Source organism: Mobula birostris, chromosome 7 (genome assembly GCF_030028105.1).
Source record: "Mobula birostris isolate sMobBir1 chromosome 7, sMobBir1.hap1, whole genome shotgun sequence".
Taxonomy (NCBI): Eukaryota; Metazoa; Chordata; class Chondrichthyes; order Myliobatiformes; family Myliobatidae; genus Mobula; species Mobula birostris.
In genome coordinates this window covers 50,731,194-50,744,505 of record NC_092376.1, presented here as the reverse complement: position 1 = coordinate 50,744,505, position 13,312 = coordinate 50,731,194, and the positions used below count along the sequence as shown (strand labels likewise).

Here is a 13,312-nt window from a genome sequence, read left to right as displayed (position 1 = left end):
TTTTATCCATCTAGTCTACTTAGGTTGTACTTAAGATGTCAGGATTAATTAGGACATTCCTTTAGAAATAAACATTGTTTGAATCATAGTATTTCCCATTTTTGGGAATAATATCTAGCCCATAACTTAGCATGTATATAAATAAAGATGTGGGTGGGTGTATTTTCAGTATATTCTGGGCACTGTAATGTTATTTTGTGTGTTTTCCAGGTTGTCCCTTTATATCCGCAATGGTCTATTACATGCAACAAGGAAGTTAAAAGCCAATATGGTGGTCGGCGCTGCAACCATACGGTATAGACGATCTCTGCATTTGTTTGAGCAATTCAGGATTAGGTCTAGAGTAAGTTGGTACTTTATATTTAACAAGAATTATGCTGGATTATGATTATTAATTTTCATGGTGGTTAAGCAAATGGCAAGCAGTTTTTAAAAAAAGACTAAATTAATAAAAATTGACTTAGCAGGGATCTTAGAAGTTTGAAATACAGACGGAAAATGCTGGAAAAATTCAAGAAGGGCATCGTGAAAAAAGAAAACGAGTCGATTTTTCAGGTTGAAGATCATTCATCAGAATTGGACCTAATACCTCAGTATGCTTACAATGAACCTTAACTCTGTTTCTCTTTTCATCAATGCTACATGACCTACAGAGTGTTTTCAGTATCTTCTGTACTGTCTTTATTTCAGATTCCTAGCATCTGCATTTATTTTCAGTCAGATGGAGGTTTCTCACATGATTCCTATTAAATAAATTTGGCAGGTTGGTAATAACAATTGGACATTTTATAAATATCCATAAGAGTTTTTTTTTCCTAGCCTGTATATGCACCCAGAGTAATATTTCTTGAATTCCTTCAAGCAAGAGGGATACCCATCTTTTGTTGCAATGGACATCATCTTTATAAAGTGCTGTTACCACAGAAATTTGTAGGCTAGGTAAAGGATTACCCCGGTATTTTTGCCCAAACTCATCTGAAACGTTTATCCGGCTTTCAATCAGATATACGAGGGGTAATTGATAAGTTCGTGGCCTAAGGTAGAAGGAGTCAATTTTAGAAAACCTAGCACATTTATTTTTCCTACATTTACACACTTAGTCCCGCGGTCGTGGAGCATATGGATCCCTTCGTTGTAGAAGTCGGTGTCTTGGACCTCCAGAGGTGGTCCACAGCAGGGGTGATTGATAAGTTTGTGGCCTAAAGTAGAAGGAGATGAGTTATTAATTTAAAACTTTCTGCATGATCACTCAAAGAGTTGAACTGCACATGCATGTAATGAGAGCTGTATAACTCACCTCCTTCTAATGTAGGTCACGAACTTATCAATCACCCCTGCTGTGGACCACCTGGAGGTCCACGATGCTCTCGTTACATGCATGTGCAGTTCAACTCTTTGAGTGATCGTGCAGAAAGTTTGAATTTAATAACTCATCTCCTTCTACTTTAGGCCACAAACTTATCAATCACCCCTGCTGTGGACTACTTCAACAAAGAAGGGATCCGTATGCTCCACGACTGCTGGACTAAGTGTGTACATGTAGGAGGGGACTATGTTGAAAAATAAATGTGCTAGGTTTTCTAAAATTGACTGCTTCTACCTTAGGCCATGAACTTATCAATCGCCCCTCGTATATTGTGATACATAGTGCTTCACGGTTAAGCAGGATAGGCTGAATAAATTGGAAGAGCCCAACCAGATTGTCATTGTATGTTCAATACTGCATGCTGTGTTCAGGCAAAATCAGGTTAGAGTCCTGGAACATAGAAATGGGCTCTTCAGCCCATCCAGTCTGTCTCGACCGGGTCTTCTACCTAGACCCATCTATCTGCACTCCAACCATAGCCCTCCCTATCCATCTTATTCATGAAATTTTTCAAACTTATCATAAATATTATAATTGAATCGACATCTACCAGTTCTGCTGGCAGCTTGTTGCATATTCACACCACCCTCTGAGCGAAGAAGTTCCCCTTTAGATTCCCCCTAAGTATATCTCCTTTCATTCTTATGATCTCCAGTTCTAGTCTCACCCAACCTGAGGGGAGAAAGACTGCAGGATACTTGCTGTTTTATATGTAGAGGCTTCATAATGGATTCGTTTCAATACATTTCTGGTTATGTACTCACCAGATAAGACTCTGGCACAAGTAATTTTGCTCTAAATCAAAAAAACAGCACTTCTTTCATGGAAGAAGTGCTGTATGAATATACTATCAAAGAACAAACCAAGATTTTAGGAAGCCATAAACCAGGTTATGAAATTACAATGAACATGTGTAGAATTGCAGATTAGATGCTATTCATCCAAAATTTTGCTAAGAGGATAACTTACATCATTTAACATCTAACTGTTGCAGTGGTGTATAGAACCCTGTCGCTGTTGGTGAAGGGACGTGAGGCATTGCATTTGGAGCTTGTAATAGAAGTGGGGGGCCACATCACTGGGTATATTTAAAGCAGAGATTGATAGGTTCTTGTTTGTAAAGGCATTAAAGAATTGCGGGGAGAAGGCTGAAGAATGGGGTCGAGAGGGAAAATAAATCAGCTGTGGTCGAATGGTGGAGCATGCTCCTGTTTCTTATGGTCTTGAATTGAACAACATTTGGGACACTAACATATGGAATCAGAATCTATCCCCTTTGAGATGCGGAAATTGAGAGAAACTGAAAGGAACAGGTGAGATGTATAGTTGCTCAGATTTTACTGTAATATTGTACAGTTTATAACCAGTTTATGAAAAGCAGTCTTGACTGTTTTTCTTTCACTCAACCTGTTGCCTCACTTATCCCTTCTTTTCTGTGATCAATTGTAAAGTATACTGTGTACCGTGCCAGTAAGATGTAGACATGTTTAAGATGTAGTTTCATTGCAATTCAGTGAGTTAAATTTCAAGACTAAGTAATGGCATTGAATTTCTTGGTTAGGGAAAAAAAACAATGATTGTATTTGTGTACTTGTTTCATCATAACTGTGGTGGATGTGCTTTGAACTGTTATTGATTGGATTTGTTATATGGACAAATATTTAGAGCCTTTTCATCTTTTCTTCCTGAACTTTTATATTTCCTGCATCTCGGGTGTTTCTCACACTAAATTCAAAATCTAATTTCTGGTTAGACAAATGTGACATTCATTTTATAAGTCTGCTGGAAGTCTGAGCAGTTAATTTTTTGATGCAGGTTAAGGGAATAATGTTAGTTACTGTACAGGAAGAACTTGTCTGCTATTATTATTGCCAAATTACCAAACAGCACAACACGCAGAGAGACTGGGGCTCATTTTGTGTCTTATCCAAAACACTACATTGTCATGTTGTTATTGTTTCTCGGTAGTTTCCTGATCAGCTTCAATCAAGTCTGCATAATTTAATGTAATAGAATAAATAATTCATTGACATATGATGCATACTAATATGCAAGTTATAAATTTAAAAAACCCTCTGGTCACTCAAGGGAAGAATTGTAACAGTGCTTAATACACCTCCACTTAACTCTTATTTACAATATGTATAATGCTAAAGATATTTGTACTTTAGAAAGTATCTTTAAAATCTAATAGTTGCATTTGAAAGTGCAAATTTAGAAAAAACCATAACTATAAACATTGAGATATCTGGGTTAGTCTGGGATACTGCTGCTTAAGGTCAACCATCAGCTGGGAATTAATTGCTTTTCTGCCTGAGCAGTGGACTATTGGCAGCAGAATTATGAATAAGTAAAGAAGAAGGAGGAGAAATGCATTCAAAACCATTCAGCCTGACATTTTGTTCATAACCTGTACAAGGTTAATGTAAAATCTCACTTTTCTCACACCTCATCTGTTCTTTTCAGTTATTTTTGATTGACCCATCAATTTTGCAAGCACGGCTTCCATTACAATTTGTAGTGTTGTGCTATATGCCTCTTCAAATTGAATACATCACAGTTTTGCATCACCAGTGAGAGAACTGTAAACATCAATACTTCATGATAAATGAAAACAACGGAATTAAGAGGTGTAGGCCATTCGTCCTTTCAGCATGCTGCAGATCCTCATGGCTGATCATTCCCTTCAGTATGCTGTTACCACTTCATTTCCAGAAACCTTTAAGAGTTTTAGCAATTTAAATGATGATGACGACGATGAGGTCTGTAATATCAAATGGTATAAGATGCCCTCTCAGGCAGAATTCTAGACAGATAGAATCTGATATTAACTATACACAATGTCTTCTCAATTGCAGTGATCGTCAAATGGAAATTTCATTGCCTTTTATGGCTTTCTGAAACTCTGATTAGTTCTTTGATATTAAAGTCGTATAGACCACTCTCTGACAAAGAAAGGATTACAGCATCATTATTACATTTTCTAAGCTAAGTGTGATCTCCTTCTGACCATGGTTGTATTGTTCTGAACAATGAGCCTGACTCCTGTTGTGTAAGGTGTGAAATTATCCTTGTAACAAGTTTTTCAGAGGAGTCATTACTGGAATTTAGAATCGAATCCATTTTACCACCACTTCACAGTTTGAAGTAGATTGTCAGGCCAAAAATAACTAAATTGATACTCTTTCATCTTGCCCGACCATTGCAGTTGAAATGTCATTATAAGGGGTATTTTATTGTCCCAGACTTCCTTTCTGGTTTCACGACTCTCAAAGATATTTTGCCATTGCAGTTCCTACATTTATAGACTCTACAGTTCTACTTATTTTGAGGAACACATTGGAAAGACTGTACAATTGCCTTAGGTGTGCATATATTTCTTTGACAGTTTTAATAGAATTTAGGCTAAGTTCTTTATGAGCACAAATTGCAGTAATCTGATTTGTAATAAGATGAGAAGGTTTTCCACCACAGACAGACCAGGCAGCACGTATTTCTGACCGGAACATTTGATATCAGTGCATTCCTGACTTCTGGCAAATTCATCTGAAGAAGTATTTGGTAAAGCAGTTTTTCAGCATCTGATTATGTTTAAGAGTTTAAGAGTCACGAGGTAATGATCCAGCTCTATAAAACTCTGGTTAGGCCACACTTGGAGTACTGTGTCCAGTTCTGGTCGCCTCACTATAGGAAGGATGTGGAAGCATTGGAAAGGGTACAGAGGAGATTTACCAGGATGCTGCCTGGTTTAGAGAGTATGCATTACGATCAGAGATTAAAGGAGCTAGGACTTTACTCTTTGGAGAGAAGGAGGATGAGAGGAGACATGATAGAGGTATACAAGATATTAAGAGGACTAGTTAGAGCGGATAGCCAGTGCCTCTTCCCCAGGGCACCGCTGCTCAATACAAGAGGATGTGGCTTTAAGGTAAGGGGTGAGAAGTTCAAGGGGGATATTAGAGGAAGGTTTTTTACTCAGAGTGGTTGGTGCGTGGAATGCACTGCCTGAGTCAGTGGTGGAGGCAGATACACTAGTGAAATTTAAGAGACTACTAGACAGGTATATGGAGGAATTTAAGGTGGGGGGTTATATGGGAGGCAGGGTTTGAGGGTCGGCACAGCAATGTGGGCCGAAGGGCCTGTACTGTGCTGTGCTATTCTATGTTCTATGTAAGGGGTAAATTCAAAAACAGAACTAACAACTCAGTGCAAGAAATGAATATTGTGTTTAGGTCTGCTCATTCATTCCCTTATTTGGCCAGTCAGGTATACTCCTTTGTTCTGAGTGTTTTCCTGCCTGGGCTCTCAGTTACACAACTGCTCAGTACCAAACATATCATTCTACTATCTCCAATTGTCTCTCAGTCTGTTTGTTTGCCTGCCCATTCAATTGTTTCATGATCAAGGTTTATACCCATTTCCATCCCTCTCTTTATAGATCATTGTACATCCGTGCTGTCCTTGTGTTGTTTGGCCAGTGTGCATTTGCTGTTGGCAGGGAGGCGAAGGAGGGATAAGTTAGCAGAATAGTCAAATCTAGTTTGCTGAAAGTCATCCATTCTGAGAAACATAGCTGGTGATTAATATTTTGAATGCAAAAAAAAGAAAAGACCTGAATAAAATAGTGTAAGAATCCAGAAGGAAAACTAGCACAGTGAAAAGGATGAAGTATAAGAAATGGAGAAAAATCATAAGAAAGGGAAGGAGATGAAAATTCAGAACTAATTACCTCATACCTTTCAAATGACCAGTGACATTAAATTATGTCACCTTTTAAATTGAATAAAAGTTTGGTTTAATAGTTACGTTCTTGCAAAAAAATGTGTCATATGCTACCATGCAATTTAACACCACACCAATATTTTGGTGAAAGTCCATGTAGTCTTAATTCATGGGCTTTGTACAATGGGGAAAATGGTTTCCTTTTCCATAATCCAATTGATGTAAATAAATCATTGTTCACTTGTTAAGTTGCTATGGATTTTATTTGCTTATATTTGCGACAGTTATAATTGTGAACACATGAAAGCTGAATATCCATGAGATTATAACTCAATCACTAACCACTGGCTATCATTCTTTAAGATAGCACTGAAGTTCAGCTAAAGACAGCGAGCCTGAAGTGAAGGCTTTTTGTTGAGAGTTTGACTTTTATTTTAATCTAATATTGATTTTTCAGTGTTTCAGTGTTTTGTAGTAGTGTATCTATCAAACCATCAAGCTGTTTATTATCAGCTTTAAAGGCATTTACAGCATGTTAGATTTACTTTATATAAAAAAAGGATTTTATCTTCCAGAGTCAAATAAAAAGCTGCAAGTAGTGGCAGTCTAAGGGGAGGGGTATGATAAAATACCGGATATACACAGCGTGAAATTATCTTTTATGGAGAACAAAGTTGAACTGATGAAAGGTCATTGAAGTGAAATTATTATTATGTTTCTCTCATGGTGATCCCATAATAAAGTTGAGGATTGAAAGCAAGGTCTGAAATTGTGAACTGATAACCAGTCCTGGGCTGGTGTCACTATAGACCGCATACCAAAACAATTCTATTTAAAAATTATTTTTTTCAAGGAAATGATGACTGTCTTTTAAGTTATTTGCTTTTTCTGAAGACCATCAATGCGAAAATCATTAACTTTCCCCCAGGTTGATTTTTAAATGGTCCTATTTGATAGGAATAAAGCTAGATCCAGCTGCAATATTCATTGTAAACAATAAAAGCAATGTACTGTAGCCAGAGCTACACAATCCCAAAATCAGTAGATGTCATAAATGTTCTCTTGTTTCTGCCACACCAAGTTTTGAATGATGGTGGGCAATTAAAACAACTACCACTGAGAAGGTCTCTGTTGGCATCTGATGCTGGAACCTAATGGATGAATGTATTTGCAACTACAATCAGCTGCAAGAACTGAGGGAGCAATTTGTTCAACCTCTCAAGGTCAAAACCATCAGATGCAGTCTTCAGCTAATTTAATTCTCCATTTCAAGAAATAGCCAAATGTATAGTTACATCAAACACAGTAGGCCTTGGCACCATTCTCTCTATAGCCTTGAAGAATCAATCCCATCTCAGCCAGCTGTTCCTGTACAGAAAAGGCATTTACCAAAAGATGGGAGTTGTGCAGAAATGTCCTGTTTATGAAAAACAGGACAGTTTCATTTTACTTAATATCATATCTGTTTACTTGCAGTAATCACTTAAGCAATGGAATGTTGTCAGCTATAACATCCACTGACTCCTACCAATAGCCCATTCACATGATCATTTGGATTCTGTTTGAACTATAAGGCTCCAGGTTTCTTCACAGCTAATAAAAGCTAAATTCTAGAGGCAAGCAGGACTTGAGGCAGTACTTGACTGAGAATGATTTCAGAGGGTACTACTAAAATTGTAGTGAATGCGAAAGTTCTCCCTACCTGGTGTAAAGAAAGATGGCTGTAGAGCAAGTTAACTTATTGCAACATATTTGTTTGTTTCTCAGGGCTGTGCCCTAGGCCCAACCATCTTCAGCCACTTCATCAGTGATTATTAGTCAGAGGTGGAGAGACTTTCTGATGATTATTTATGTTCGCTTCATATGAGAGCCATCAGGTAATGAAGCAATCAGTGTGCATTCATCAAAAGCTAAACAACATTCAGGCTTCAGCTGCTTGTGCCACACGCAAGTGTTAGGCATCTCTAGAGAGGGTCTGAGCATCTCCCCATCATACTCATGTGATCAAACCTCCTCAATATCGTTGAAGGGGCTGGTGGTGTGACTGCAGTATATTAATAATTGTAGTTGGCCAAAAGCTTAACTGAATCAACCACATGAATAGCATGGGTGTAAGGATATCAGAGGTTCAGTTCTGCAACTTCTCAAACACCATCCTCTAGAATGCAGTCAAATACTCTCCACTTGCTGGAATTAGTATAACTCCAATGCTCAAGAGGCTGAAAATCATACTGGCACAACTTGCTTAATTAGTTCACTATCCACCATTTCAAACATTTACTCCCTTCACTAGTGCATTATGGCTACATTGTGTAATGTTTGCAAAATGCACTACAAATAAACTCTATTTGACTCTATTCCCCAGCGCCCAGAAAATTAAGTGGAGTAGGCACATGGAAAAATCTTCACCTACTAGTGAGCAGTGTCACTACCTTTAAGGACAGACATGTGCAATTTGACTTGCACCAGCTCCAGAAACGACAGGCAGTAGCTGATGGCAAGTTTCAAAATATGAAAGTTTCTTCAAGCCTTCTGACTGCTAATGTGAATAAAGATCAAGTAATGGACTGACAACCTAATCAGTGTTCCTTCAGCCTTACAAACTCCAGGGCAGCCTGCTATATCTCTCTAAGGATCTGGATATGAACTGCTTCTCCCTTGCATCTTGATTCACACTTGTGAGATTCTTTTCTCCTGCAGAATATGGGAAAGGTACAGGGGCAAATTGATGTGCATGAACTGTATGCAGATCTATTTGATAAATATTGTATTCTGGGTGAAAGGATTGAATAGCAAGTTGCAAGCAAAAAAGTGAAGTAAACTGAATTTTGAGGGGCGTCATCGGAACAGTTCTTTATTTTGCAATTGCTACCAAATCAGAATACAATGCGATAAAGGGGGATTTTTATTTTGGTGCTTTTAACAAAAATGGGCATTGCTGCAAGTCCGTCCATCTTTGATTGACCTCAAACTTTGTGGGTTGCTAATTTATGTCAGAGCTAAAACTATTGTTATGGTCCTGGTTTTACAGATCTTTTTTCTGTAAGAGGCATTAGTGAACCAAGTGGTTCCTATTGACACTCTTGCAGTTTCCTGGTCATTTTTTTTTACTAATTGAGGTAGTATCCCATCATGTGCAGTGAGGAGAAGGGGATGGGAAAATGACCTTACCAGAAGTAGAGAAGTGCAGAAGTGAAAAAGTATACCCATTAAATTATTGAATTTTCATTTCACTGTACTTTCGCCAATTGCAGTGATACACACCATGTTGATGACCTCTGCTTTCTGCAAGCATGTTCTTTTATCACCTCATCTTCCCCCTTAATGTCCTGTGTGCCTTGTATCCAATCTTTAAATAGTGATTTGTATGCCTGCTGGAAATCATGCCCTGAAGGTCAACTGACTGCCCACACTGATATTTCAATGGAATTCTAGCAATTCAATGCAACCAGCCCTTGCCCATCAGTCTCCAAATATGCTGCAGGTTAATATTCCACTTAATAAGTCTTACACATCTCCATCCCAATCTAATCAGGTAGCCTATGTTGCAATACTTTCTGCCCACACAAAAATATCACTCCAATTCTACACTGCATTTTAAAACAAATTTCTAAACTTTGCTACCTCTTCCCAGTTTTAGTCTTCTGAAAATATGCAACACTCCTTATGTTAATGCTGCTTTTATCTGCATGTTTGTTTAGTAGGATCATAAGTATATGGTAATTCAACCTTCTGGATAACCATGGATGAAAAATCATACTTGATTAGTCCATGATGGATCCGGTTGCTACTGTAATACTCTGCCTTCACCTGATCGGTAAATGGTATTTACTCTCAAGTGCTACTGACATTTTGCTTCTGGCCAGGACCAAGTATAAACTGCCTTTTTAAACAACATAAGAAAGAGGAGCAGGATTATGCCATCTGGCTTGCCGAGCCCGCTGTGTCATTTAGTGAGATCTGGCCCTGGACTCACTTCCATCTACCTGCCTTTTCCCCCAGGCCATTAATTCCCCTCATTACAGGGATCTATCCCTTGGTAATAATGATCAGAGAAGCACAGAAAGAATCTGTAATCACCAATAAGTACCTTGATTGTCTCAATAGGAGAACCTGCACAACTGAATACCTGTGTGCAGACCTACTAAGTTTTCCTGACCAGTCAAAGAATAGAAAAGGTAATACCAGTAAAAGGAGTCTGTGCTGGCCATCTCCACATGTCTGTGGGTACTCCACATCAGCAATGGTTGGTCTCTGGTGATTGCAGAGTTATTGCTCTCTCAAATTTTAAACTATTTATAGTGTTCCTCCTCATCAGTTTAAATGGTGTATCTCCATCCTGTTGGCTCAAGGCCACCTGACCTACCTGGGAGTCACCTTCTTATTGGCCCTGGCCCAGAGCTACAACCTGTGTTGTTCTATAATCTCTGCCTCCGGTCCTGTGCCTTTGTTCTTTCAACTCTGACTGGTTCAGACTAGTTAAACTAGGTGACCCAGACAGAGTTTAATGAGATTATAGATTGCTCCTCTGGCAAACCTAACACTTAACATAATAAATAGCTACTCATCTGAGAATGGTCTCAGGCTTAGCAGGTCATTAGCTGAAACATCCAATTGCTCTGATTAGATTATCCCAGAGCAAGAATCAGTTCATCAGAGTTCACAAAATGGTGGGCTGAAGGACACTCTCACAAAATGGCCACCTCCGTCTCCTTCAAGCACATGGCAAGGACAAACACAATTGGTTTATCTACTTCCACTGTTCTTGATTCACTGATTTGTAGACTGTAGTTCTTTCTGGTCAACACCCTTTTACACAAAAATCTATCAAACTGTGTTTAATACCTACTAACTGTATTTACTGAGGCGGTCTCTACTGCTTCCCTGGGCAGAGAATTCTACAGGTTCACTATTTTCTGAGAAAAGCAGTTCCTCCTCATCTCTAGTGTACTGTGGTACCAAGGTGGGATAGATTCAAATAAGAGTATTAACTTGTATTATGTATTATCTATTATTAATGTCAATAAAATCTTAGGGTGTTTTGCTGATATACGTTTTTAAGTTTAATTTCTGTTTCCTACACCCTCAGATAAAATGTGCGCAAAGGTTTGAAGGTCCAAAGATTTAATATCATCATATTAAGATAAGCATTTTGCTAACATATGAGCATCAGTAAATGTAATTTGAGAATTTAAAAAAAACACATTTGGGGATAAATTACAGACCGTAGGATGTTAGGGTAAGTCTTCATAAAACAGTATGGATATTGTCTTCCATGAGATATGGATATGTACTTATGAGTTTGACATCTGTATTGTGTGATGAAAAGGCTTATAACTTAAACAAAATACAGAAAATGTTACATTGAATTATTGAAAGGGACAGAGAAGACATTTATGGGTTGCAGGAAGATGCCAATAGACCATCCAGATGAGCAAAAATGTGATAAATGGAACTTAGGCTGAAGTAATGCAAGAAATCCAAGAGCATGCACAATAAATGACAGAATAAGCAGGGTAAAGGAACGGGAGAATCTTTTTACATATAATAGCCAGATCCATACACTTGGCCGACCGGCACAACACCCTTGACACTCCTATGGTGGTTGTGATTCTTTGCCACTGAGTCCTCATTGCTCTGTAGATCAGTAACATGTAGAGTGTGATGGAGAGTGTAATATACATTCTGTTTACGTCATACAGCTTTGGGAGCAGTCAGTCATATGTCACGAGCCTTAAAGAGATAGCAGCCCTAAAGCAACAGCTATTGTTCACAATCAGTATTATGTTCTGTATGTATTTCTTTGCAGACATTCTTCTGGAATTGTGTTGCTAATTATTCATGTTGCATAGGAAATTTGTAGGAACAGGGGGATTGGTAATTCACTGAGCTTCTCAGAACTGGATTGCTGCTTTGTAGAAGGTTTTCATGTAATGTTGTATATTATCATGAATTAGTATTGTAGAAGCAAGTGTGACAGTAAGAGTTTGAGTTAGCCAAGTGCCATGACCCACATCTAAGTGCCACAGCCACATCAAGCATTGCAGTGTCACAAATTTGTTTTCACTCTTACCTTGGAAAACTTGCACGTATTTTTTGCATACTGTTGCTACCTGATCTTAAATTTTCATCAAGGAAGTGAATTATATGATTTTGATTTCAGTTTAAAAACGTAAGCATGGAACCATGAAAAACGACCATTTGGTTCAGCAAAACTGTCCTCACAGACCACCTATAGTCATTGCTTTCAGATTCTTGAGCAAAATTTCTCTAGAATGTGTTTTCTTTAGGATATCTTTATTTCTAATCACCCCACCTTTCATTTTGATTTGCTGCTCCCTATTCTTTGGCTTCTTCAGAGGTATATTGGCTGCACCGTATTTCATCATCCATGTCTGCTATTGTATTATTAGCATGAATTTGCATTGAGTTCAAAAGATCGGAGCCACAATGTTGTGGCCTTGGTTGTAGTTTACACTCAGCAAACAAAGAGTCTACTTTTGGCAAGTGGTAGCATCTCTAATGTGACAACACCATTACTTTTTTATTACTAAAATATGTATTCTCTCTCCAACAGATCCTTTGCTGGGATGAAAAGGCTTTTTATATCGAGCAGGAGTTCATCTCCTGCAGGGATGACTTTGTGTGTGCCACCATGTTGTGTCGACAGAATGTGTTGTACAGCACCCCTGATAAATTACTGCAGGTGCTATGTAAGAGGAAGGTAGAATGCCCAGATTTTCCTGAAGAGGTACAGTTGTGGACCAAGTACAACCTGGCCAGTAGTGCAAGGCTGAGAGCATAACCATCTCATCAGCAAGACCAAAGAGTCCTAGGCGAGGAACTAATGATGGTGGAGATTTCTGTTGATAATAGCAGTCTTGTATCACTTTAATGTTGACATTCTGCTGTAGGATTTTTCTTTATTTTAAGCTCCTGACCAAATTATTTATTTCAAGTTTCAAGGGAAAGATTAGATTCACATTTGTGAACTTTGTTATAAATCAGTGACACTGGCAGATTCCTTATAAGTTATTTTTTTTATAATTTGTTTTTGTGACCTCTATTGTTAAATGTATTAATGTATTTTGTTGTTTTGAAATTCATATTTGTTTGGTAGAAAACATGGTCAATGCATTATTAAAAGAACTGTTATCTATCTCATTTTCCCAAAAGTCCAATTTAATCGTTTTGTCTGATGGCTGTCATCCTTGCAGTGATTTT

At 38.1% G+C, this 13,312-nt stretch overlaps 1 protein-coding gene across 1 annotated transcript in view; it reads left to right on the top strand.

The window, feature by feature from the left end:
* Positions 1-13,246, top strand: part of LOC140200192 (protein THEM6-like) — a 36,730-nt gene extending 23,484 nt beyond the window's left edge. The window contains exons 3-4 of the mRNA XM_072263123.1: positions 211-343; positions 12,666-13,246. Coding sequence (XP_072119224.1) covers positions 211-343; positions 12,666-12,893 — 361 coding nt within the window. The 3' untranslated portion in view covers positions 12,894-13,246. The remainder of the gene's footprint in view (positions 1-210; positions 344-12,665) is intronic.
* The last annotated feature ends 66 nt before the right edge of the window (positions 13,247-13,312 follow it).